General features: G+C 41.4%; 1 protein-coding gene across 1 annotated transcript; it reads left to right on the forward strand.

The window, feature by feature from the left end:
* The first annotated feature begins 501 nt into the window (after window positions 1–501).
* Window positions 502–26,186, forward strand: TTC1 (tetratricopeptide repeat domain 1). Its single transcript, XM_029960228.1, has 7 exons — window positions 502–831; window positions 10,121–10,181; window positions 11,416–11,528; window positions 12,661–12,697; window positions 14,450–14,598; window positions 18,214–18,268; window positions 24,989–26,186. Exons 1-7 carry the CDS (start codon window positions 511–513, stop codon window positions 25,120–25,122), a joined length of 870 nt encoding a protein of 289 aa, XP_029816088.1. The 5' UTR covers window positions 502–510; the 3' UTR covers window positions 25,123–26,186.
* Window positions 26,187–27,900: the final 1,714 nt, after the last annotated feature.

Consider the following 27,900-nt stretch of genomic DNA (forward strand, 5'->3'; position numbering starts at 1 on the left):
CTCCCTGAAGGGTCACAGTTTCCCTCAGCGGATGCCAAAAGTATTTTTAAGTACTTTAGAGGCTTATAAACGTGTATAAAATAAATAATTGAGTTAAATAAGTTTATATGTGTATAAATATCTAAAGGGGAGGTGTCAGGATGGACCAGGCTCTGCTCGGGGGTGCCCAGCAATGGGACCGGAGGCAACGGGCAGGAACTGATGCCCAGGAAGATCCACCTGACCATGAGGAAGAGCTTCTTTCCTGTGCAGTGACCGAGCACTGGAACACATTGCCCAGAGAGGGTGTGAGGTCTCCCCCACTGGAGATATTCCAGAACCTTTTGGATGCAATCCCGTGCCATGTGCTCTGAGATGGCCTTGCTTGAGCAGGGAGGTGGGACCAGATGAGCCTCTGTGATCCCTTCCAACCTGACCCACACTGTGATTTGTTTGCTGACAAGTGTTTTATATGATCCTTATTGAGAGTTATTTCTTTCTCATTTCTAAACCCCCTCCCAGGCGTCCAGCATGGAAGAATTTAAAGATGCAAGTCCACCTGAAGAGTTGCTCAGTCACTTAAAGCTTTCTGACCAGAAATCTGCAGAGACTGGCACCAGAGATGCCCAGAACCCCCAGACCACTGGGAGTGGATGTGCCCCATCCCCAGGCCAAGATCCCACAACAGATGAGTGTTTCCATGACTGTCAGGACTCCTTTGAGGCAAAGGAAGCTGTGCTGGATGATGAAGGGAATGTACAGAACGGTGGGAGTAGCTCAAGGAAGCAGACAGAACTAGATGAAGAATACTTACTAGAACTAGAGAAAGATATGCCAGAGGAAGAGAAACAGGTAATCCAAAGCACCAGTGCTGAATGTAAACAGAGAGATTTTCAGTGCAGAGTTTTCAAATGGTCTGTGACTGACACAAAAATGGACCTTTAGAGCCCTCATGGGTCTGCTTTAACTGTTCTTAATTTCCTCTTTTAGGTAACAAGTATTTCTGTAGCTTTCCTTGCTGCTCTTAATCATCACATTCCATTGCAGATTTTGTCTGCATTGAGCAGTGAGAGAAGTGACTGTGACTCAGAGATTACAAGAAACAAAAATCTCCCTGTTCCATGTTACTTCGTGTGTGTGCATCCATTGTTTCCCCCGATCAGCTGCAAGGTGCTCTTCCAAAACTCACAGCAGGTTTGAGGATAGTTTTCCTGGAAGGCTGGTTTATATGATCCAGCTAACTGGGATTAAATTTGAATGTATCCCTATGGATTACTTGAGCTTTAATCAAACAAAACAAAATGTGTGGGTTTGTTTACTTTCAGTGCAGTTACATTGGACAAAATGTTTGGGTAATATGTTGTGGGGAGTAAGGAATTGGGTCTTAGGGGAAGTCCAACAGCCTTTGGAATGGTGTTTACTCTCCTGTGAGTCTGTGTGAACCAATTTTTTGACTCTCAGTCAGTGGTGTCACTTGACAGCAGTTGGTTTTCAGGGTTCTAAGATACTATGGTCATCAAGTAGTTAGAAAAAAACTTTTGTTGTTCTGACTTTGATAAAACTTGTTAAATCACTTTCAGGATTAGACTGTTCACGTGAGTAATCCAGTGAATTTCTGCTGGTTGTTATTCTTGTGGCAGATAGTGGAAGGCTTTCTACTGATTTATGTATTTTTTTTCTGTTTTTTTTTTTCAACTTTAGTTGGCAAATATTGGGAGAGTAAAGATGCTGCATTAAAACCTGCCTCCCAACATAAAACTCTTCTCTGGCTCCCCGTCCTGGTGTTTAACTACACTCATACTGGAAACATTTGTCCTGTATTTGATTAGAATTTCTTTTATTGCAACTCCAGGGTCCTGACCATCTTAGGACCCTCTGGGAAGTCAGTGTCTTGTTATTGTTGTAGGAGGGAGTTTGTTTAATTTTGGGATTTTTTTTTGCACAGGGGGGACACACCAAAGCAGGGCACTCTCCACATGCAGCTCTCAGGTGTTGAACAGGGGGCAATAATCACTGTCTTTGACCTGCTCATCACACAAAAATATCTCCTTGCCCTTGTGTCTTTTCCAGTTTAGACTGAACAGTCCCCTTTTTCTCCTTGTATTTATTGCTTGCACAAGGAGCACTGTCATCATGAGTCACGCTGAGGCTGCTGCAGTAGCCTGGAACTTGAAGGCAACTTGAGAGTTTCAAGAAAAAATGCTAAAAATGGAGGGAAATTATGTCATAGAATTAAACCCCAGAAATTCTAGAGCAGCAGGCCTGGAAATTGGGTGTCTTAATTTTCATGTTGCTCTTGTTTCCATTGTATTGTTGCATAATCATTTAATTTTACACCTTGATCTTTGCCTTCTGTCAAATGAGCAAAAGAATTGGGACTGTTAAATCTTTGCATTCAGCTTTGTGGAACTCCACTTAAAGGTGCTATGAGAGTGCAAAATAGTAACTGATGAAAGCTGGAAAGATTTCTTTAGAGAAAGTATTGAGGCAGCTGCAGCTCTCATCTTTCTGTAGGTTTTTTTCCAGTGGTATTGAGCAATTCTGCCCTTCAGCTTGGCTTGTGATTATATCTGACCAAACAGAAGGATTCTGTCTCTCACTGTCACCATAAGTATTAGATTGGCAATTCTTTATGTTCCATAAAGAGCTTTCTGATTATATGAACAGTCTTTCAAATGTAGCTATTGTTTACAACAAAATATTGTTGGTATCTCTTAAAAGCAGAGCTTGAGGAATCCTGAATCCAGAGAAGAACTAGAAGCTTACACAGCTGTTACAACTATCTTGCCCTGCACCACCTTGCATCTCTGTAGTAAAACTATGGGGATGGGCCATTCCTGAATTGCTGCTCCAACTCTTCTCACTGTACTTGGTGTTCATGGCTCCAAATTTATTTTTAAAAGTGAAACATTCTGATTATTAAAAGAATCTGTTAAATGATGCAGCTTTTAAGAAAAAATACTGCAGTCACAGTCTGCAAACAGTGCTGTACATTTATTTATTCAGAGCTTTTAAAACTCCAAGTTACTCAAAAGATTATTTTTTTGGGGGGGAAAAAAGGCAATGTGATTGTTTTCTTTAAATTGCAGCTGCAGAAAATGAGGCAGAAATATTCAGGAGTGTTTATTTGGCTGCTGAGGTTGTGAGCAGACACTCAGCAGTGCTGTGTTTGCTCCTCAGGCAGTCCTTGATGGGTTATTCTCATCCCTCCACAGCCTCCTGTGTTGTGCTGGCCCACCTCTGTGTGAATGTGCACTGAACCACTCAGGGGAGTGATTCACATGAAAAATAAAGCTGTATTTTTAGATCAAGGGCAGTGCTGGTAAAAGCAGACATCAAACAGCAGCCTCGTGTTGGCACAGGGGGAGATGGATTCCATTAGAGTGCTTGTCTAAATAAGAAAAACTCCCTATGAACTGTTGTTGCAGCCCCAGCCATAAACTGTGGGCTCGGGTCATAAGGAGAGCTGGATGTTGGCCCTGCTCTGATCAAATTTATGGAGCTACACCTTAATAGATTGTTGGGCTTTTTATAAACTAAGACCAATGCTGTGTTTCTGCAGCTTTAATAAACGAGTTCTATCGAGTGTTGTTCCCCAGTAATAGGCTGTAGAAAAAGTCTCTAATTTATGCTGGAAGTGCAAAGGCAGATTCTAGTCCTTATTCTGTGTATTTATGTGTATCCTGGTGTGCAAACTTCCACAGCAGCAGCTCTGAGTAGAAATACTCACTTGTGCAGAAGCTGCTGCAGAGTGAAGGAACAATTGTTTGTGTATTTTCTTCAGTTATATTTCAGGACCCCTTACAGTGAGATTTCTAATTTTAAGCACCGGGAATTCCTCCCAGGGAAAACAGTACCGATACCATAGGAAATCTTCTCTGCACAATGAAGAATAAGAGCTTGAAACGATATTAAGACACAAACCTGCAAGAAATATTCTGAAAAACAGATGCAGCATTGAGCCTGGTTATTTGGCTGGGCTTGCAACTCTGAGCTTTTTAAGAATTAAAACCAAAATTGACTTTTATAAGGTTTTGTTGCTGTTTCCAAAGCATTCTGATTGCTGCCTCAGCAGAGGCACTGAGCAGTAAATTGCTTTTGATGCATTATAAACAGATTTTTCTGGTTAGTTGTCACTGACAGTGATGGCTTTGACGTTGGTCTGGTCTGCAGGATTAATCCAAGGACACCCAACAGCTGTTCCATGGTAATTGTTCCAGCCTGCCCCATCCTCTTCTGGAGGGACACCCATTAATTAGGAGTTTATCCAGTGCAACATTCTGAATCCTTCATTCTGAATCCTTCATTCTAAATCCCTCGTGCTCTTCCATCGTGACAGATGTTGTCTTGTTCTTTGGGCCTTGTCTGGCAAGGACTTATGCACCTGGCCTAGGAAGCTCTTTTTTTTGGATGTAGTACACTGCAATAAATATCTAATATTCCTCCAAAGCAGTTCCCTTCTCTGGGCTGTTCCATGTCCATTGACATACAGCTGGCTGGAATCACAGTCCATGTCTGTTCTAACAGTGGGAAATGTGTCAGCAGGACAAGGGACACAGCTCTGGTAGAGGAGATTCTTCATTAGTGTCTTGTCAGCTGCTCTGTTCCAATTAAGTGAAACTGATTTTGAGAAGTAGTATTTTTGAGTTAACCCTGAGATTTTTTCTGAGCTAAGCAGTAAAATTTCTTTCTTTTTTCCCCTGTTTTGTGCAGAAGCTCAAGGATACGTAAGAGAATATTGTCTTAAGAAATTTCCTTTAAGCTGCCCCCCTCCTCACCCTTCCTTTCTTCCCTGTGCCTTCAAGTTGATCCCATTGTTCTCCATAAATAAAAGCTTATCTATAGAATTGGCTTTTCCAGGGGTTGAACAAGTGCCCTGGGATTTCTTCTCCAATATAGGTGTAGTCATTCATTTCAGCATTTGGTGTTTTCCTAGTTTCATCTGTCCAATATAATATGTTTGATTGTGTTAGAGTTGCTGGTTTTTTTCTGTAGTGTTTACAAAATAAAAGCCAAGGTTGCAAGCAAAGCACTGCAAGTTGTATTTTGGAACAGTCTTTTGGTGTTGATCACCTGGAGATGGTCTCAGAGCTCTTTCCAGGAAGAATTATGTGGCTGGACCAAAAAAAACCAGATTATTAATACATAAGATAATCCAAGTGACTATGTAAAACTTATTACATAAATTAATGATAAATACCAATAGGGAATATATATTTTGTTAACAATTCTCATCAGCACTCACAATTATTTTGTATAGCAATAAAACTTGCAAGACAGGTTTCGAAGGTGTCACAGTGCAATCTTCTGAAATATAATAAAAGGTGATCCCCTTATTCAAATTACCTGCTTTAATAACCTGAATCCAGTAGACAGTACAGCACCTACACTAAATATTTATTGTTTTGGTCAAATTGGAAGAAAAGATGGATTGCTGGACTAAACCTGCCTTGTTTTATGGCTTGCAAAATAGAATAAAACATCCTGTTATATTTTCTGAGTTAATCCAAGCTTGGAGAAGAACATTTGAGAAGTATATCTGTATCTGCTAGAGTAATTAATTCCAAGAGCTGGTAAGAAGAATTTTAATAAAATCTGGAATTATAATCTCCCCGTGTGATTTATAACTCTTTGAGTTACGTTGTTAAGCAAACACAGAGGTCTTTTGCTGGATGGCAATTTAATACAAAGAGTGAAGAACTATATAATTATCTTCCTTTGAGTGCTGCTATCTGATTTAAATGCTGTGTTCAGTTTTGCATTTTCCTGTCAAATTGAGACCTTTTCCACTTGAGGTGATGGATTCAGTGGTCAGCTCCACTTTTTTTCCCCAAGGCTGTTGCCTCTGGAGCCTGATGAGTGAATGGCACATATTGTCACTCAGGAATAGTCAGCTAGTCTGGCATGTTAACTTAAGCTGTCAGAGAGGGCTCTGACCTCCATCCTTATGTCTGGAAGTGCTGATTCCAATTTTGGGAAAAGATGGTGATTTGGCAGTAGAAAGGCTGATGTGTCTCTCCCACGGATTACAGGGAGCAGGGATAGGCCAGGTCTTGCCAGGGCTCGTTGCTCTGTGACCTCTGAACTGTCCAGGGCAGGTCTGGCTCTTTTCAAGATGTGAAAAAATTGGGTTTTTTGGGGGACTCCAACCTTAAATTGAAATTCAAGTCCTTGAATGCAGGATACAGCAGTAGCTTCCCAAAACTGCAGGGGGAAGCAGATGACTGCTAATGAATGACTTAGAATTGGTATTTGAAGCTGAAAAGTATATTCCTTATCTGCTTAAATTCCTTGTTTCTGTGCCCCACTTGAACTCCAGTAATTTAAATTCACTGCTTCTTGGCGACCTTCCAGAGGGGAGTGTGAGGGGCAGGTGTGCATTGTCACTGTGAAAATAAAGGAGAGAGAGCAGAGTTTGCTGCTCCTGCCAGATTTGGAGCCAAGAACGGTTCCCTGGCGAAGGTGAATCAATTGATCAAACAAAATGCATAGGAACAGCCAGAGGAAGGATAGTTGGAATCGTTACAACCTGAGGGTGTTTGTCCTTCAGCTCCCACTGGCTCTGGTTAAGGATTTCACTTCCAGCACTTTTATTGTATTGGTTATTTCCCATCCAAACAGGGAAAATGTGTAGGTTGCTCTCTTCTCTCATAGCAGAATAATGCTTTAAATGCTTTTGGTTTTAACCCTGTCAGAGTAGCTGAGGTGCAGGGACTATATGTGATGGCCTTACTTTGGAATTGCACTTTATTGTCACTAGGCCAAGGTGTCCTTTGTCATGACTTCAGATCAGACCTTTCTTCAGTACCACTGACTTGCCAGGCAGGTTTGTGTTAAAAAAACTAATTTCTTCTGAGTCTGGGATTGTAATTCAGTATCCAAATCTAAACATTTCTAATTAGATCCTTTAAAAATCATTTTACTAGTTACAGGTAGTTAATTCCTTCTGGACTTTAAAAAATTGTTTTTTTTTTTTTTACTTTGTACTAACTGCCACTTGGAATTTGTCATCTTTGCATTAACAAAATTTGAAAAAAAACCCCAAACCTTAAGATTTTACTGATTTTTAATAGCAGAAAATCATAGAATGGAGTGTAAATTGGGGAAGTTGTGCCTGACCCCAATGTTGTACATGAGCAGCCTCAGGGAATGGAGTAGGGAGATGGCTTTTCCTTAGGCAGAGCATTCCAGGAGTTCAGGCTGACCTACTTCCCTGCTGAGGAAAGGGCAGCCTGCCCTGCAGCTACTGAAATCTTCTCCTGAAAAATGAGTGGGTGGGGACACTGAAGTGACATTGTGCAAAATTTGTCCCAGGGACAAGTCACTTGCAATTTTTTCCCTCTGGACTGATGTGATCACAGTAAACTGATGACCAGTCACTCTGCAGTTGTCCATGGAAGCTGGAAATTTAACATCCTGAGTGAAGAGTTGTGTCTTCTCACAGTGGTTTAGTTTTTTGGGGTTTTTACCCTGAATTTAAATAGAACACAAGTTCTCCCCTGAGCAGCCCTTTCAGCTTAAATGTAAATTCAGCAGAATAATTGACTTTCTACTGTTTTGTGTTAGGATTTTCTGTAAAAGAAATTTATATGTGGAGGAATAAATAATGTATATTTCACAGTCACACAACCTGCCTTTGAGGGCAATGCCTTTAGGATGTGAGGGGCTGATATATGTTTTTTTATGCTTTTACATTTTGTGGAAAAGCCAGAGAAATTTGCTTTTATATATTGCTTATTGGTCAGTCATACTTTAAATGCAAACCCAGAGTGGTGTATGAGGTACCCTACAGACGTCACCTTTTTTAAGAATACTTTGAAAACTTAAACAGTTTGGAACTGAAACTCATAAAACAGGAATACCTTGAAAATGTTGTTCAGGCTCTAACAGAAATACAGGTTTTGAGCTAGGACTGCATTGCTGCTTTGCAGGGAGCTGAGTAGGTTGCAAAACCATACATGGTGCTCTTAAAAATGCTGCTTTGTTTCTTTGTTGTTGCTCCTTTTACTCTTCTTTTTTAATATAAAGCTTATTCTTCTGAACCTTTCTTGCTGCAAATCACTGTTTATATTAGCATTTAATACATAACTAGGGTGAAAATTTTGTAATAATTTTAATAAAAAGAAACAAAATAATGATAATACAGGTAAAACTTTTCATCCAGTATTCCTTGGTTTTAGGCTTTCTGCCTCAGGAATAGCGTGACCACGCTGTAGTTCTGTTTATAAAAAAAATTCTTTCGTTCTTGTAGAGCTGTAACTCAACCCTGTGCTGCAGTGAATCAGCTAATGGCACTGAAAGGCCACTTCTAAATAGGTCATGAGCAATGAAGTCAGTAGGGCTTGTGTTTCAGGCATTTCTTTTCTTGAATGAGGGTTGTCTATGGAGATCTTTCCAGTAGGATCATCATCTCCAGACCTGTTCTGTGCTGGGATCTGGCTGCTTTGTTCACTGGTATGAAAATGTTGTGCCAACTTTCACTTTGTGTGCACTGAAGATGTTTTAAAAACCCCTTTCTGTGCAGGCCCAGCTGTGTGACAGTGACTTTGCTGGAGCTCTTCTGTCTGTTCTTTGAAAATTTAGATGTAGCAGTTCCATATTCCCTTTGCTGAACAGCAGAGTCCTGCATATATACAAAGAATTCAGGATTTTAATGCAGCCTGAGCCTGAAGTGTTGAATTTGTATGCTCATATTTAGAAAACCCATGGACATTGGTGCATTGTGGAAGGGTTTGGGTGGATTTGTCGGCCCACCCCAAGGAAAGGCATTTTCTAAATAGTGGGGCATGGTTTTGTCTGCTCTTTGTTTTGGGGTTTTTTGGGGTTTTTTTAAATGCAAGGAGCAATGAGTATTGGAAAACATATTTAATGGGCAATAGGAACAAATTTTATGATCTGGGCACCTATGGAAAGGGTGAGAAGAAATTTTGCTGTTAATTTTGTGTGTCACAACTGAGTGCTCTTCCACTGAGCCTGGTTTGCAGAGCGTTGTGATCAGTTACTACCAAGGTGGTGACAATGGTCAGGTGAATTAATTCCCCAAACCAATAAAAGCTGGAGGAGAGAAGCTCTGCTTTTGCATTGTTTGTCAGCTCCTTGGCATAGCTGTGAGTGGTGCAGTGCTCCACACACAGGACTATATTTAGCTGTTTCCAAGGAGATGTTCTGTGCGATATTGATAATTGCATTAATCCTTGATTCACACAATCTGCAGGAAAGGAAACTGCTCCTTTCCCTAGTGCTGGCTTTTTAATTGCTCAGTGATCTGTAATTTACAGACACCTTGATTTAAGTCCTTTGTGTGTTGGGAGGAAAATCAGTGGTTAAATGATCGGTTTTCTACCATAGAAACGACTCACGAACTCAAGCATCGCTTTTTGATGTTCCTGAGTCTTAAAAACAACTGCTTTGTTTTCACTGGTGAGAGGAATGTCTGCCCATGAAACACTTCCACTGTCAGTAGGTTGAAGGGGTGGCTCCATGACATCCTGTGTTTTCTGTGTCAAAGGCAAAGAGCCCCCATGTCAACTCCACTTGTGCCAAGATATTCATGGTTGAAAACACAACTCTACTCAGCATGTGCAGTACTCACTGTACAACAGAACAGTCCTCCTGTCTCTGGTTCTGATGGGTCAGTCACTCTCTGCCTAAGAAATCTTTCAGGGCAGTATCAACCATGGACCTTTTCTAATGCAGCCAGCTCAACGTGCTTTGTACATCCCTGAAAGTAACTGGGGATTGCTGAGGTGGAATTATTTCAAGCAAAACTTTACATTTGAAAGATATTCTATATAGCTGACCTGCAGTGACTGAATTAAATTCAGTTGGAAAGGAGAACCAAACATTCAGCTAAAATGCTACCAGATTGGTTTAAACCATGTAATTCACTGTGGATGCTCTGCCTGCACACTGGTGCCCGTGAACTGGAGCTTTTTAATTGCCTTGTTGTTACACTCCAGTGTTTCATGGATATATAAAGTATATCATGTCACAGTGGCTACAAGCAAGCAAGCTTGGTAGTACTTACAATTCTTCAGGTTATGTTTTATTCTGATTTTCATTCATACTTTATTTGGAACTACAGCTGACCTACTTGTTCATTTCAATTAAATACTTTAAGACATTGTCTTTTCTTTTGTAGAGAAGAAGAAAGGAGAGCACAATGCTGAAGGAGAAAGGAAATGAGCAGTTCAAGAAAGGAGGTGGGTTGATAATCTTTTAACACCTCATGGATGTTAGAGAGGCTTAGATTAATAGTCAGCCATCATGGTGATGTTGCAGGAAACCCATAGGAAGATTTCACACCTATCCTTGTTCATTTTTATCACATAATTCATTTTTCATCCAGCTCTAGAGAAAAGAAAGAGATACCAGACCTCCTTTAGAGTTGTTTAAATCACAAAGACTTGGATTACTAAAGGAGGATTCCCATGAAAGCTGAGTGTTTGATCCAGGAACATGGTACAGAACTGCCTTCCAAGTGCTGGGGTTTCTTACACTAATCAGGAAAGGCTTCCCCTGAGCTCTGAGTTCAGCTAATGCACGTGCTTGGAAATGGTGCAGGACTTGAGGGTCTGTAGCTCTCTTGTACCTTTGTACATTGCTTTTTATTAAAAAGCATAATGGGGGGAGTGGTTCTGACACCAGCCTTCCATGGGTGGAGGATTCACAAAGAAACCAGGAAATGCAGATTCCTATTTTCCTCAGTCAGCAGGGATACAACCAAGGAACTGTTGTACCCTGATAACCAGACAGTGGCCTTCCTGCTGGAGGTCTCTTATTGTGTGCTGAGAGAAAAGGATTCCTGGGGAATGATTTACCAGTTCTGGGAAGCATCAGAGCAGCAGAAGGAAACTGCCCAGCCCATGAAGGCCACAAGCCTGCTCTGTTGGCTGAGTCATCCTGTGAAGGCTCATCCACAGCCTCTGCTTGATAAATTCTTTGGCAGATCTTTTCAGTGTGCCTGTGTCTGCCAAAGTGCTTCCTCATCACAAACACACAGCCTTTGAAGCACCTGTGTGGCAGTAAAATCTCTCTGCAGTTGCTTTGAACAGGTATCAGTGCAGTGACATGTTTCAGCACACGCTTCCCTTCGGATCAAGGATACACTTAATCTAAGGAGATTCTGCCTGTAAGGCTGGTACTCAAATAGAAGGAAACAATTTCAGGGATGAGAATTACACACACATCATGCTGCACTTGTCATACTGAGCTCAGGACTATATTACTGCTTTTATAAGGGTGTGAATTTCAAAATAATTGTGTTTGATCTATGTACTACTTAGTAATGTACTTAGAGAGCTGCTGCTGATTCTGGTTTAATACTGCATCATACATGGAGAAATGTTTCCAAAGAAATCTCAGCCATGTGGTTCATGAATTTGAAATAAATGGTTTGGTTTGGGGTTTGTTTTTTTTTTTCTATTGCATCTGCAGATTATGGAGAGGCAGAAGACTCTTACACAAAGGCTCTGCAGATTTGTCCAGCCTGCTTCCAGAAGGACAGGGCTGTTCTGTTTTCAAACAGAGCTGCTGCAAAAATGAAACAGGTGAGTGTTCTTTTTATTCTGTGCAACCCTGTGTATTGATTCTATGACAAATGCAATAATGAAGTGATTAGGGGTGCAGAAAGGAGGGCAAAGGATAAAGCTGTTTGCAGGTTTTGCTCAGCCTGTCCTCCTCCCAGTAGAATTCCTGGTACACTTGTTTTTACTGCAGATGAATACAAACCTGAAAGTTGCACTTGAAACAGAAAAATAGCACAGTAACTCCTGTTCTCAGTTTACCATCCTGGAAAAGCAGCTTTCTTGCAGTGTTCCTCCAGGACTGAGAGGTGTAGCTCTGTTTAGAAATGTACCTTGCAGCCATACTTAGGCATAAATAAATAAATTCTTACTCAGCATAGAGTATTCCTGTTTGGCTGGAATTATCTGATTTGCTGTTGGGATACTGAGCTGTTTGAGCAGGCAAGAAAAAAATAGAATAGAATCTCTGTTAAAAGATGTGAGTGTATATTTCAAATATGAAAGCTGTAAACTGAAAAACTGATCCAAATGTTAACTATTTGTATCCATGGGAAGCTAATCCAGTGGTCCCCAAAGGAGCCCAAGATGATACAAGGACTAGTGTATCTCACCAGTATAGACTGGTGGAACCCAACAGACCAACACCTTACTCTGAAAACTGATTCATATTTTTAATAACTTCCCCATAAATTTGTTCTTCCATACCTGCTGCTCCCATTTTAGTTTGTGAGGCATTCTTCCCTGAGACTGCTTCTGGTCATGGAGGAGAAAATATTGAGAGTAGAAAGATTCCTACTACTCAGATCAACAGTACAAGCTCAGAAAAGCCTGATTTATTTTCTTTAAAACCTTTTAGTTTAGATGAAAACAGGATCACCGATTACACAAATATCCCAGTTCCTTGGAATGCCACACAAACCTGTTTATTTGCAGTTGTAAATAATCTGTTTCCGAAGAATCAGAGAATCACTGAGGTTGGAAAAGACCTCCAAGATCATCGAGTCCAACTTGTGACCCATCACCAAGTTGCCAACCAGCCCAAAGCACTGAGTGCCACATCCAGTCATTCCATGAACACCTCCAGGGATGGGGACTCCATCACCATCATGAAGAAATATGACTTAAATCTAACAAAATTGTGTTGTGTTCTTTGTAGGACAAGACAGAAGCTGCTCTGAGTGACTGCACCAAAGGTACCACTTTTTTTCTCCTCTGTGTGCTGCACTTCTGCCAGATCTCTCCTGCATAAATTATGCCAGTTAGTGCCTTATTGCAGAGCTGTAATTTTGGGCACAAGGGTGTTTAAAGAATTTAATGGAAAGCTGTGATGGAACACACCTGATTTGTATTATTTCTTTTTTAAATGTCTATCAAATTTTTCCTGTCTGGAATAATTGTCTTGTACCAATAATGCTGCTCTTTGTACTTCTTTTTAAGAGGAAAGTCTTTTTACTATGGAAACTGTTTCCTTACACCTACTATTTTAAACCCACTTCCACCTGCCATTCTCTGCCAAATCTTGGTTTAATCCCAGATTCCAAAGAACTGTGAGGCCTTATAGAGTTAAAAGCATAATCAAGTCCCTTTTCTGCACAGCTTTTGCTTTGTCACAAGGGCTTGTGCTCTCCCATTCTTACCCTGCATAGTTTTCTCTCTGCACCTTCTGGTGGAATCATTTCAGCTGTGCTTTGCTTTATTGCTCCCACCCACTCACCCACACTCGAATATTTGTTAAACTCCCCATGACAGCTGGGGAAAAAAAGCCCAAATTACCAATCAGAAAACTAATCCAGTGGCTGTGTGCCAGTACTGCTTGTACAGTAAATATGAGTTTGTACATGCTAAAAGTACTCTTGAAGGTACCAAATCCCAGCTGGCCTCTGTCACTGGGGGGTTTGACTTGCTTTGGTGGTGGTGCAGTTTGAAAAACAGTTCTAATTTTGTAGTGGCTGAAGGGGAATCAATCTGCTCTGCAGCAGAGAGACTTAAAACTGCCAGTGCCTGACACTCCCCAGGGACTTACAGACTGCAGTGCAACACTTGGAGCACAGCAGAGCAATTCACACTAGCCTGCACTTGCTGACTGTAGCATTGCCTTTGTCCTTCCAGAGGAAATAAGCTGGAATGTTTAGTTAGATAATCCTGGATTTAATTGTCCCTAGAACCATTTTAATGGGTAGTAATCACAAAATGGACAGACCTTTCATATTCCCTCTTTCTGTGATGGAAAATCTTTCATATGCCCTCTTTTTTGTGATGAAGAATGGATTCAGGAGTTCTTGAGGAATTACCATTTGGAGGTTCCTGTTAAGTTTAGCATTCAGTCTGAACTGCTACTGAAAACAGTCATGGCTGCCAAGGGAATGAGGAGAGGAAGAGCTTAAATGCAGTTAGGATGCCCCTCTGCTGACTTGTAAAGCTAAAATAACTGTTTGTGGATTCCCAACCCAATTTTGACAGTTTGATACTAAATTCAGAACAGCACCAGTTATTCTCCTGGAGTTTGTCTCAACTTGAACTGAGATAAGCATGGAAATGCTTATTTTCCCTGCTATGTGTATCTTCAGGTATATTTAACTTTATCTGTGATCAAATAATATACACTTGTTAAATACACAGAAGCTGAAACATCTTACAGGTCCTTTAACTTTCTGAAGCATCACTTAGAATCTCTGCATATATAGTATTGCAAAATTAAATGTTTGTACATTATAAATCACTTCCATCTGTGATAGATTATGGACATTAAGTGAAATATGATCATTTGCATGAGACTTTCCCAGGCAGCTGTTTGCCTTTCTGAATTCTGACTTAGCTTTTAAGCTCTGCTTGATTCTAAGTTACATTATAAAGGTAACTTAAGAATTTAATACACACTTAAGAATTCGTTTAAGGGGTGTAGAAATGTCTCAAGTAAAATACTGTGCTTTGGTTTTGTTTTCCAGCTGTGGAATTAGACCCTCACTATATTAGAGCTTTGCTGAGGAGAGCAGAACTATATGAAAAAACAGAAAAACTAGATGAAGCTCTGGAAGATTATAAGGCAATCCTAGAAAAAGACCCATCAGTTCATCAAGCCAGAGAAGCTTGCATGGTAAGCCTTTGGCCTAACTTTACATCTAATTTTGACTTCCTTTCCTATTCTAAATATTCAATGCTGTTTGTTTAAGCAGCTTCCTATGCAGTGGTATAACTGTTTTTTTCAAGTCTTAACAAGTAGTGGTTTTCTCACCTGGTTTTACATAAGGAAGACTGAATGATCTGCCACAAATTCCATGACAGGTCTCTGGTCCATAAAGCAGAATCCTCCTTTTACCTTTGTAAAATGAGTAAAAGTAAATGTGTGTTCTGAGCTCTGAGCATCTAATGACCTGTTGAGCTGTTGAACAGCTCACACACACACACTTCCCAGTTCTCTGATCAAGGCTGTTAATTGTATTTCTGCATGTGCTAGAAGAGGTTGCCTGAACCTGCTGCATATTAGTGCCATCATTTCAATACAGATCTGCAATTTGGAGGTCAGAGTAGAAGTACCCTGTAATGCAGCTCTTACTGGCTGGTTCATAACTGAGTGTCTGTCTTTCAGGAGAATTATTTTTCTGACTGGTTAATTTGCATAACTTTTTTTTTGATGATTTGATTATATAATTTTGAGAATGGAAAAAAGACAGGATTCTCTCAGTCTGTATGTTTGTACCTACTTTAAAATGTTGATATTTTGTTTCTCGATTTAGCTGTTCTCCCTTCTTGTTCTCTGCTGTGCCTTCTGTGTGGATTGGGCAGTTTGAGTTATTTTACTAATGGTGACTGAAGTCTGCCATTTATCTTCAAAACCTCAGCCTTTTCCTGCAGGGAAAGGCACTTTGTGACTAGCAAACAGCCTCTTCTGATTCAGTTACTTTCTTTTAATATAAAAAAAATCTGCAGCTTAGTAATTCTTCAGCTCAGTCCTGTGTTCCAGTGTCCACTTTCACCACTATCAATCAAATTACAAATACTTCAGAATGAAACATTTCTTGCAAAATCTTGGCCATATCTTTGTACGTGTAAGGAAGTGCTTTAAAAGCTTCCTTGGCTTTTAGGATGTGTCAGCTTGGATGAAAAAAGATCAACCCCTAGCACTTCCTGAAAGCCCAGCCTAACATGTAAATAATCCCTCCTCAGTGGGGATTTGAAGTCACTGCCACAACCTGCTGATCTGAGCTTTAAGTAACTCTTTGTGCAAAGCACAGCAGGAAGTGATTTTTCTGGTGATATTTAGTGTGTTAATGCTCAGTGTGGAAGTAGCTCTGGATTTGACAAGTTCAGAGAGGCTTTTCACAAAGGTAGCAAGAAGGGAAGTCTGTTTTCTGCAAACTCCTCTTAGAGGCTGCTGCTCTTGTTTTTGGAAAGAGGTTATGGAGGCTCTGTTGAAAGGGCAAATGTGGTAGAGGTGCAGCCAGACAGGTGTGGTTTTGAAGGAACATGTGCTGATGAAAGGCAGCCACTCTGAAAAATGCAGGGGTTGCCACTTTTTATCCAAGTGGGAGCTGCAAGGCATGGCAGGGGAATGGTTTGTGGACACCAGAGAGCCTGGGAAGAGCTGAGCAGGGAAAACAACAACCAAACTATTCCTTACTTATGTAAATGTAAATGTAAAAAAAGAAAAAAAACCAGTAAAGATAAATGGCTGCAATTTGAAAATATAATTCTTAGTTGGGCACCCAAATCTGTGCCAATACTTTATTTATAGCTGGTTAAATTTTCAAAGGGCACCATTATTTTAGTTCAGCTTCACATCAGTGAACCTGCAACAGATTCTACCCCAGAAAGAAACAAAATTATTTGCATCACCTGCAAATTTGACTCTAAAACCCCTTTGAATGTGTTGTTACAAAAATATTTTTGAAAGGCTTAATTGTTTTAACTCTCCAATTGGGAAAATAAATCATTAGTAGTGATTCTCCCTCACCCTTTCCCCATACTGTGGTGTTGTAAGTGACAGATTAGAAATGGCCTTTATGGCATATTAGGCAAGAAACCTTGCCTGAAATGATTTCCTTTGGGACTGGATCAGTTGCACTGATGGTGGAAAAATATGCTGCTTAACTGTGTAACTCCTGTTATGGGTAAGGGTGTGATTCCACAGAGCAGCTGAGCTGACCTGCAAACCTTTGCTGCCTGCAGGGCTGTGCAGGGGCTTCCCTTGTGCCAGGGTGGGACCAGCTCAAGGCTGGACAGGCTCCCCAGGGCAGTGGGCACGGCCCCAAGGCTGCCAGAGCTCAAGGAGTGTTTGGAAAATGCTCTCAGGCTCCTGGTGGGATTGCTGGGGTGTCCTGTGCCAGGCCAGGAGTTGGACTTGATCCCTGTGGATCCCTTCCAGCTCAGGACACTCTGTGATTCTCAGTCTGACCCTCGGGAATGGCTGGATCTGTTTAAGCTGGTTGGGAACCCCCTGAAAGTACAGTCACTGCCCTTTATACCTCAAGCAAAACCATCATTTTCTCTCAGAGACTGTGCCTCTTAATAATCTCACAAAAGAGCCCTTGCTCAGTCTCCAGTGAATCATAAGTGCTGCTGTTCCTCCTGGCCATCTTCCAGGAATATTTTAGAATAATCAGTGATTTATTCTTCATTTTCGTGGCTGGAAGTGCAGAGGTTGACTGATACACGTACCTTCTGCTCCTTGACCTCATTTTTCCAGGCAGAGGCTTTGGGCTCACATGTGGTGCAGAACACTTTGTACAAAATGCCCTCAATTTACACTGCAGTGGGATTTAGGATGTTCTGCCCCGAGTTGGTCCTGCTCTTTGTCAAGTTTCAGGGGAGAATGAATCTATCGAGGCTGAAGCTTAAAACTTCTCTCTTGAAAAATCATTAGGGAAATCCTGACAGTTTTATACTTCTTAAAGTATTCATCATAAATCTCTAAATTTCACCATAAACCAATTTCAGCTGTAATGTTGACACCACATATGTGGTTAATGTATCTGACATGTAGGAGCTTTGCTTTATTGGAAGGTAAAAGTGCCTCTGCTTTGCAGAAATATCACAGCAGTTTTTCCCCCCTCACTGGCAATGAAAATGATGCAGCAAGAGAATCTGCAAATTTGCCCCACTCACTGTTACAGCAAATCTTCCTCCTTTCTGTACCTAGAAATGATTTCATATCCTGCTTTAGGGAGTGTCATGACCTTGTTAAATGACAGATTTAAAATAATAAATACACAGTAGTTCTTTGCTTTGACTCCTGATTTGGTACCTGCTCTGGTATTTCAGCTCTGTTTATATTTCAGGAGTGCAGGACTGGTTTTCTGATTTAAACCCTGGTGTCACCACTTCAGTTACTTTTGAACCTTCAATGCCAAACTAACCAGTTTGAAATGATCATGTTTTGTGGTCAAATAATCCCTATTGCTGTTTTTCTGAAGGTTTAATTATATGGAGTCAATGTTTAGGTTTTGTTTTTAACAGGTGTGTAAATGTTATGTGAATTTTTAGCTTCCACACAGTTTTTGAGGGATTGGCAGGGCAGATGAACTGCTTTACCAGAAGCTGTACTTTGAGATAAGTATCACAGGCACCAGACAAACAGGTGTCCATAAGCACATACAAATACATTTCTGGAGTGAGAAATGTATCCTGGATATGTGTATAAAAATCCCATCATCTTACCTTACAGCATTATTGAAAGCATGGGTCTGATTCCAGTTTTTCTCTCTCTCCACAGCGATTACCGAGACAAATTGAAGAAAGGAATGAAAAGTTAAAGAAAGAAATGTTGGGTAAGTAGCATGTAAATATAACTTCCATAATAACCTTCATAGACTACTGGAAAAAAAAAAGATAAAAAAGCATGAATAGAATATCTTGTGTAAAATTTAAGAAGGTAAATCTTAAAGGAAATATTTGCGTCAAACAAAACTCCTGATTTCTTTGTAGTTCTCTGTTTCTTGGTGTCACCTACAGTAAGTGCTGGCCAAAATAATTCTCCCAGAAAGAAAATTACATTTAAAGAAAGGATACTTAATACCTTCTAAAACAATTTAATACTGAAGTATGTAAAAGCTGGGGAAAATGGTTTGAAACAGACCAACTGCTCTGCCCTTTCCCTGCAATAAACCTTCAAAGCAAACATTCCCGTGGAAGGGATAAACCAGGGCTTTCACCAAACCTTTATGTAAAAGAAGTCACCCAGCTGTAATAACTGAGGGTGTTTGATCTTGTGTCTGAAGAAATAAATTTGATTCTTTCTGTGGCACTTCCAACCTACAGACCTCCAAGTCTTCATGTTTACCTTGTTTTATACAGTATTTCATTACTGTTTGTTTGGAGACTGAATTAGACCTACCCAGGCCTTGTGTGATTACATTTCCTAATGGCACAGTTCATTGTGTCTTGATTCTTTACAATTCTACAACAAAGGACGTGTTTGTAGAAAAGATAATTTAATTAATACAACTCATCTGAATGTCTGTGCCCCCCTCACCACGTTGTGTGGTATTGCTTGGATAACAACTGGGTTGATGTATTTGAAAAGGATAAATACTTAGAGTGCCCAAGCAAGGTTGGTTTTCCTGTGTAACATTAAGTATAAATCAAATAAATAAATAAATGAATAAATATAATAATTATATGGTTAAACTAACACTTTTGAAGGGAATCTCTTGCCAAAACAAGGCTGCTGTCAACGTTGTCTCCTCATTAACAGGGTTAGTTAATTCTTACAGGTTCAGGTATCCTTGTGCTTTTTCAAGTGAGGGGTTTTTTTAATATAGATTTTTCATTTGCACTGTTTAGAAAAGCCACACAAAAGAGCAAAGACCAGTGACAGTGTAAGAGAGACTGCCCTGCCCTGCTTCAGAAACAGCTCTCAGGAGCTCTCTGCTCATTCTGGGTGTGACAGGCAGGAGATGAAATGCTGTTTCAAGATGAGTAGGCTTGGAGGGTTTGTGATGGGAAGGGGAAGGCAGGGTTTTGCTGTTCTGCAGAGAATCAGGTTAAATAAACTCAGCCTGTCTAACTCTGACACTGATTCTTAATATATTTAGGAAGAAGAGACTGTTTCAAGGGCTTGTGCTGAAGCTGATATTTTTCTGTAATTTCTTTTCTTGATCTGCAGACGCTGATTTTCTCTTGCTTTGTACCTGCTCTGACCTGGCAAAGTGTCAGTGAGGCTTTCTAAGGCTTTAAGGATCAGATTCTGTTTCCACCATTGTATTTAGAACAAGCCATAAATAAAGAAGGTTGATAGTGCTATAAATAAATGAGAGATGCAGAAAATCTCCAGAAGGATCAGGCCCATTTGTAGGAGATGGGATGGGTCTCAGCACAAAATAATATGAAAATTCCTGATCTTTTTTGAACTTTAAAGGGCCTCACCAATCAGAAAGGATGAAACAATAAATTCAAACCTGGTTCTATACCGCTATTTTTTGCCTAGATTTCAGACTATATGTGATCTTTTTTAGAAGGGTTAAAACTTTAAAAGTGGCAGTTAGCATTGCAGAAATGAACTGGTCGTTTGGCAACCAGTTCAAAAATTTTAATTGGGTTCTTGAGAAATAAATTCCTTCTCAATGATGTTACAAACATACAAGGAGTTACAAACAGCCAGGAGAACCAGACTAAGAGTGGACAGTACAACATATAACCTTGTGTTCATCCACAACCGTTGTGTGTGACAGGATTCATCTAAATTGTCACATGTGTTGTTAAATTAGATGGTGTCAGTGAGGCAGGTGATATTATATTCTTAGCACTGCTTGTGGTCCCCAATGTAACACAAACTGAGGGGGGTTCTATAATTTATTCTCTGAATAGAACACTTGAAATTAAGTCAGGAATATGGGCAGCTCATTTTCTTAAGTGTTGTGAGATTCCCTGTATCTTGTTGGTAAGAGAGACAGTGTGAGGTCATGGAGCTACCCATGGGGGCCTGGGAATGAAATACTTCCTAAGGTTTACAAACTGCTCCTATTCTGTCTGAGGTCAGGGGAAAACCCTTACAATGAAGAAGGAGGGTTAGATGGGAATTCTGGAAGACAACAGACTTGATATAGTGTGGTGGTTATGAGATTCCTTTGGACTGTTTTTGTTGTACATTGTATTTGTTCTGAGCTGTTTCCGCTTGTCTTTTTCCAGACCTTTGTTAATGCTGTTTCCCAAGGGAGTTCTGTGTCAGGATAGACAATGGCTTGTGGCAATCTGTCAGGGGATGCTCTGACTGAGGGTTCAACAGTGCTGGGTGCCTTCTTGACTTCTCACAGGGTCAGCTCAGGTATCTAGGTTGTACTCCAGATATTTTGGTTCCAGGAGACCGAGTCAGATGCTTCCTAATAGTTCCAGGCTAGGCCTGCTCCAAGAGCACTGATACTAAATTGAACTTACCAACAAAATCTTTAGAAAGAATGTCCCAGTTCATGCTTTGGCTCCTTTGAAGTTTGGATATTGAGTTGGTCCTTGTCTTAGTCAATGAATCAGCCAAATAAATGGTAAGCTTTTATTCTTTCACTAAAACAAATCCAGAGGTACCCAACTAACTCCCACTGTCCTGAAAACTGGAGCTGTATATAAACAAACCAAAATAAATAGAGTGCATCTTCCTCCCTCCCCAAGTGTGTTTCCTGTTTTCCAGTGCTACAGCTCATTACCACATAGTTTGTCAGAAGCTGAAACCACTTCTGAAGTGATTGTGTGTAAATAAGTCAGAGTACACATTCTTGGCTAGATTTTTCCTTCCTGACTACCTAAGGAGGAATTCTTGTGTGCAAGTGGTGCTGCATGTGACTGACGAAGTCAATGTCACTAGAAAAATCCTGTTTTGTGGCCAAACCAAGTCCGTTTGAGCTGTGTGTTCTGCAAGGATCTTACTTTTCCAAAGCTGACGTTTGTATGTGTACGTTATTTTCATGTTTTCCATTCAGCCTTTGCAGGTCAATTCTTTTGTCACTGAAGTTTGCTCAGGCTGAAGTGACCTCTGAGTTCCACATCAAAGAAAGCTTACCTTAGAGCACATTTGGGAAGTAGCTTTGAAATCCATTTGGATCTTTCCCTTTGTGCTTTCATAGAATGAGTATCCTCTGCCTCAGTGTCTGTCCAAGGATGTGAACACACAGTGACCATTTTCTCTCTTCTTTTGTATTTCTCTTCTGACCTCAAAGCCAATGATTTCCAGCTCTTGTGCAACAAGCAAGTCTTGTTTAGAGATACTATAATTATTGTGATAACTAGGACCACTCCTTTGAGGAGAGGGTGTGAGGAGAGGGGAAGTTTGGATAGTTAGAAGAGCTTGGGGGGTGTGACAACAATACAGCTACAGGGGAACCAAAGATATTGGATACAAAAACCTGGGATTGAACTTGCCAATGTGTGTAGCCCATCTTACACACACAGAGTTCATCAAATCAAATTAAAAACTGGATAAATGAGTGCCTTGCAGAAAATAGGGAACTGTACTGGATTATCAGTGTATTGCTGGGAAGGCTCTCAGAGCACATCACTGGGCCTTCCTGACAAAAAGAGATTTTCCAGCTACCTGAGATCAGCAAAAATATTTATAAGGCTTCATACCTAGAGAATTATGTTTTCTGGGGCTTTTTTGGATACTGAAGGTTATGTTGTATTTGCAACTAAGCTGCTAAATCCCAATAGTGCATATAGGGAGGTCACTTTAAATAGTTAAACCAGAGCTAATATACAGTTTCCTACAGTTCAGTCCTCAGCATTTTGGGGAAAGGAGAAAGATTTGCCCTTGCTGTTTTTATTGCTTTAAAAATGTTGGTAGTACAGAAAGTTACACAGAGAGGAGACCTCATCAGGAAATCTGTCTTTTATCCAAAAAAGAATCTTAACACAAACAATATGTAGCTTTTCAACTTCCAAACACCACATTAATACCAGCAAATAAACTAGAACTATTGCCAGAAAGACTGAATAGCAATAATTTTGGCTGTTAATGTAAATTGTGAGGAATCTTTTCCCACATTTGCCTTTTTCAATGGGGTGTTGAATTGCAGTTTAGGTGAGTGATGAATCACAGACTTCTGAGGCCTAAATTGATTTTTACCAATGAGTTTTCTCTTTAACCCCTGAATATTGCTTTGTTGAAGAAACTTAATGTGCTGGAGTTGCAGATGAAAAGGAGGCATGGTCTCTCTAAAATAAAAAGAACAAAATCTATGAAAATAAGGTCTCAGAGAGGAGAGTGTGACCCTGCCTGGGGACAAGGAGTGTGTGATGGCTGGGGACTCTCTGCAGCTGAGTTCCAGCCCCACGTGCCTTTTCCTTCCTCCAAGCACAGGCTCTGTGCTAAGAGAGCTTTTCTTAACTACAGATCCTAATTTAGGGATGAAAGGAGGTGGGGGAGGAGGAAACACTGCTTCTCTACAATGATGGGTTTATGTGTGCCAGGAGCAGCTCTGGGCTGGAGTTCCCGGAAAAGCCAAGGCTTTCTTCTGCCTCATTAACAATTTATATTCAGTGTGGCTGCCCCAGAGCCATTGCTGTCTGTGGAATGAAGTGATAGAACAGGAAGGTGACCTGTGACTGTGTTGTTTGAATTATTCAGTCGCAGGGAGATGAAGAATAAAGTACTAAATCTATCATATGGTCTCGGTTCTCCCAGAGAGCTGCCCCAGCTGCAGGATCCCGAGGCATCTGGGATGTGTTTATTGGCTCTGGAGTGCCTGGAAAAGAGCATCGTGCTCCCTGCAATTAGAAAAGACCTTTCACAGTTTCCTGACACAGGCAAGCCAGCTGCAGGGCCTGGGGGACTCCAGCCATGCCAGACTCTGCCAGGCTTCTCCCACCACACAAAGACACATCTCACCCCAAACCTGAAGCTCAGCAATGACCAAATGTTTGCCCAGAAGTACAATAGCAACTATTCCTGTCACTCACAGAGATGCTACCAAACAACTTCATGGTTTTATAACCGAAATGCTTTTAGAGTGCAGCATAAAGGTATGAGGTTAATAGTTAACTTACCTTAAACAGGGTGTATCTTAAAAAAAACCCACCACCAGTACAAAGAAGTTAATCCTACCTGAGCTGCTCCCTGGAGTGACTTTGGCCGGATCCCTGAACCGCCTCCTGTTAATCCTCACATTAAAAAACAATCAAATTGAAGAAAAATTGTCTCACCACTCAGCTGCTTTGGTAGGGTCAGGGGTAAGGTTGGCTTTTTTTGAGGCTTGGATATGTTCTGTTTTGAGCACAGTCACAGGCAAAGCACACATCTTGATCTTGCTGTGAAGTTCAGAGGAGGCCACAAAGTTGATAAGGGGATAGAGCACCTCCCCTGGGCTGTTCAGCCCAGAGAAGGTTGTGTGGAGACCTCAGAGCCCCTTCCAGTATCTGAAGGGGCTACAAGGAAGCTGGAGAGGGACTGTTCATCAGGAACTGCAGTGACAGGACAAGAGGGAATGGCTTCAAACTGACAGAGAGTAGGTTTAGATTAGATATTGGGAAGAAATTCTTCCCTGTGAGGGCGGTGAGGCCCTGGCACAGGTTACCCAGAGAAGCTGTGGCTGCCCCATCCCTGGAAGTGTTCAAGGCCAGGTTGAGTGGGGCTTGGAGCAACCTGGGATAGTGGAAGGTGTCCCTGCCCATGGCAGGGGGACTGGAACGAGATGAACTTTAAGATCCCTTCCAACCCAAACTATTCCATGATTCTACTGCTCCAGTCTGGCCTAGCACCAAACAGAACCCAGGTGAAGTGACCACAGTGACAGGTGTTTCCCATGACTGGAAGCACCTCAGGTAGGAATAGGTGTGGCATTTGCATGTTTTCTTACAGGACTGTGGCTGCTGCAGCTGCTCAGGTGGATTTTCTGTGTCAGCTATTGCTGTTGTCACATTCAACTCCCAGCAAAACAAAATCCATTCACTGCCCTGAGGGATCAGTGCAGGTGGAAGGCTTTGGGGAGGTGATGTGTAGTCTGGGGATGCAAACCCAGGTTAGGCTTCAACTTGTCCAGACTTCTCTTGTTTATTCTTTGGGAAATCAGTCTACAGTTCACCAGTGAAGCCAGGAGGAAAATAATGTTTTTCTTGGAAAACTGACCATCTTCTTCCTTTGTCTTGTCATGCCAGGGGCTCAGTCACCCTGTGTTCAGCCAACAGTGAAGTTGTTACCTCTGCTTCTTTTTTCATTTCATCTATTCTATCATTTCTATATATGATTTTTTTTAAAATATGTCCTTTTGTTGTTCTTCTCCTCTTATAGGTGTAGCAAGATTAATTTTCTAGAGTGAGAAAGCCTGTATGATACATATACATTGACAGAAGTCTTTAGATTTTATTAACTGTCATACCCTCTGAATATTTAACAATGATTTCTAATTCCTGCTAAGAGCCTAAATACTACCAAAATGCAGAAATTTCCATAGCATTACCTGAAATTAACGGGTAAATCAGTAGAGCTGGACTGTAGTTGGGCATAATTCAATGGGAGTTTTCTTTTTGCTCAGTTCTCACCGTGTTCTCTTGGATTTTCATTGCAGGCAAACTGAAGGATCTTGGGAATTTAGTTCTCCGCCCCTTTGGCCTGTCAACAGAAAACTTCCAGATAAAACAGGATTCATCAACTGGCTCATACTCCATCAATTTTGTTCAAAACCCAAACAACAACAGATAACATGGATTCAGTCTGGCTCTGCCCGTGTTCTTGCACGTCCCAGCGACAGGATCCCAAACACCCTTCACCCTCCCCAGGGGATGAGACTCAGTATATTCATTTTCCTGCTTGTGAAATTATTTGCAATGTGGATGTAAAGCAAGTCATTTGACTTCTTGTAGTGATAACTGTGTCCAGTGTGTGATTTATTATTTTTTAAAGTATTTTTTTCCCTTCCCATGTGGTGTTTGGCTCATCCAAAAGGGAGGTTCCTTGTTTTAGCCCACTCAGTGCTGGCAACAAAATTCTAGGAAGCAGTTCAGGTGAATCCAAACACTCACCCACCTGAGGCCAGGAACAAAGGCTCGTGGTGTTCTGGGAATTAGGGAATCCACTCAGCAGGTGGTTGTGACTGGCAGCACCATGGACACAAGCTCTGGAATCCTGGTTCTTTGTAATAAAGGCTTGGTGGCTGTTTGGTTTGTGAGGTTCTTGCCTTGTTTGAGTCCTCTCAGGGTGGTTTTGTTGTTATAAGTGCTTCCAGCCACCCACAAATAACACACTTGCAAGACAATAATAATTGGAAGCATTTGATTTTTTGGCCTTGCTTAGAGCAATATTAGTAATTTAACCTGAGGCCACCCTCACAGCACAGTTTGTGTACTTGTTATTAATTTTTCTGAAGGCAACAATGAAATTTTGTGCCTCTTTACACCTACACACTTTGTCATGGTACCATCAAATTAAATTTGCTTGTGTGAGATTCATTCATGTTGCAGATATCCACAGTGGCAAACATGAGCTGATTGCAAAAGGTCTTTACAGTATCCTGGACCTTGAAGAGTTTGAAATATTTATAGAACGAGGTCCCCTTTGAGGTCCCTCCAACCCAAACCAGTCTGTGATATATAAATGGGTTCTGCTGAGGTGGTTCATTCAGATTTTGGAGAAGGTGCCTTTTGTAATTCCTGCTTTCTGGTTTTTATCAATGCTGAAGTGTTTACATTGGAGACAGATTCTTCAGTTGTCTCCATGCAGGTTTCAATACATGATGTAATTAAATAATTAGCAGTGGCTGTCTTGGCTATTGGGTGTCATCTTGAATTCATTTCAGGAAGTCTCTGTATGTGTCTGAAATTAAGGAGCTCCAGCCTTTCACTAATAAGCCTGAAAGGAAAAGCCTTTCCAGCCACAGTGGGTTTGGTGCTTTATTTTCATTTTTGTCTCTGCAGCTCTGGAGGGTTTTTTTCATCATTTAACTCTGTCCTGCTGCATTTTTAGTTTAGTACCTGCTTGTGAACTGTCTCAAGTCTGCAGTGAGTATTAAGTCTATGGGAATTAAAATATCATTGTCAGAAGAGGAGAGAAGCCCTAATTTGCAGCCTGTGCATCCTCCAACATCTTCTGCATAATTAAAATGTCACTTAAGTAAATAACAACCACCAGCCTCTGGGATTTCCCTGTGCTGCAACTGAGACTGAGACTTTACTGGAGTAAAGTTTCTGTGCAAGGCTGAATTTCCTGCAGTGGTGAAGTTGGGGCAAATGGTTTGGTGTGTGGATGGGAGGATGTATAGAAAGATTTTGCCCCTCAGAGCTGCTGGAGAAGGGGTTGCCAGGCAGAGGCTGACCTGGCCCAGGCCTGTGCAGGACTGGGGGGCTGATCAGCTGTGGAAGCACTGCTGTGGAACCTGAACTGAGCTCTTCAGCTTCAGGAAAGGCTTAGAGGCTTGGGATCAGTATAAATGTTAATAATCTTCCCTAAAACCTGGAACACCACAGAGCAAAGGTGTCCAAGCTGCTGCAGGGGAGCCCTGGGCAGAGCTGGGCTGGGCTGAAACTCCTAAACTTGGCTTGTGCCCAGACTGAGGCACTCAGGGATGTGTGAATGAGCTTCCCCCGAGCTCCTGGTGCAGCAAGGCTGGGCGGGGGGGTCTGTTCCTGCTTTCCCCACAGTGGGAAAGCAGCTGGCCCTGGAAGCAGCTCAGTCTGTCCCTGGAGCCCAGCAGCCCACAGGACTGGAGAGGGGCAGAGGGGTCAGCTGGGCTTTGCCAGGTGCCAACCCCAGTCCTGCATCACTGACTGAGCAGGGCAAGTTTGGGCCCTGGGTTTCATCCCCTACAACATCTGTACACACCTTTGGAACAAACAAAAATGGAACCACTTTGGAACTACTCTGGATGCTTCAAATTTTTTATATCTCGTTATGACCAATGAATTTCTATCTTTACCCACACTGTGTGTGCAGCTGTTACTCACCCCTGTGTGGCTGCTGTGCCAAGTTACAAGCTGGCTTTTAGCAACCTCCTGCTTACAAACGAGTTCAGTGACAGATTCTGTTCCTTCCATCCTGTTCCTGCTTCACTTTCTTAAAGGGCTGGAGGGCTGCAAATACCCCTTCTTGGCTGGAGGCTGGGTAACTTCTGGAAATTAAAAGCACAACAAAACTTTTGAAATTCCTACCTGCTATACAAACACAGCCTCAATCAGTGCAACTTCCCTGCCTGACATGTCCCTGTAGTTTTGCAATGAAACAGGATTGCAGCTAATTTGCTTCCACACTTGTGTTTGTAGTTAATTGGATTGTGTGAAAGACTCACTGGGAATTGGGCACATGGTTACTGAGGGCTCAAACCTCCAGGTCATCCCTGCTCAGTGCCACTCTCCAGCTGGACCAGAAACCTCTGACATGTTATCTACCACCACAGCAAGTTCTCCCCTAGGTAAAATTCCAGTTAATTGCCTGAAAGTCCTCTTGCATTGTCCAAATCCTGAACAAGTGCATGTATTTTGCTTTTGC

Source organism: Manacus vitellinus, unplaced genomic scaffold (genome assembly GCF_001715985.3).
Source record: "Manacus vitellinus isolate BGI_N305 unplaced genomic scaffold, ASM171598v3 scaffold_25_pilon, whole genome shotgun sequence".
NCBI classification, from domain to species: Eukaryota; Metazoa; Chordata; class Aves; order Passeriformes; family Pipridae; genus Manacus; species Manacus vitellinus.

Excerpts from the sequence above, each read along its gene's own strand:
- TTC1 (XM_029960228.1), top strand. The coding sequence starts at position 511 with ATGGAAGAATTTAAAGATGCAAGTCCACCTGAAGAGTTGCTCAGTCAC. Across the intron at positions 832-10,120 it reads TGCCAGAGGAAGAGAAACAG|AGAAGAAGAAAGGAGAGCAC; the intron begins GTAATCCAAAGC and ends TTTCTTTTGTAG. Across the intron at positions 11,529-12,660 it reads CTGCTGCAAAAATGAAACAG|GACAAGACAGAAGCTGCTCT; the intron begins GTGAGTGTTCTT and ends TGTTCTTTGTAG.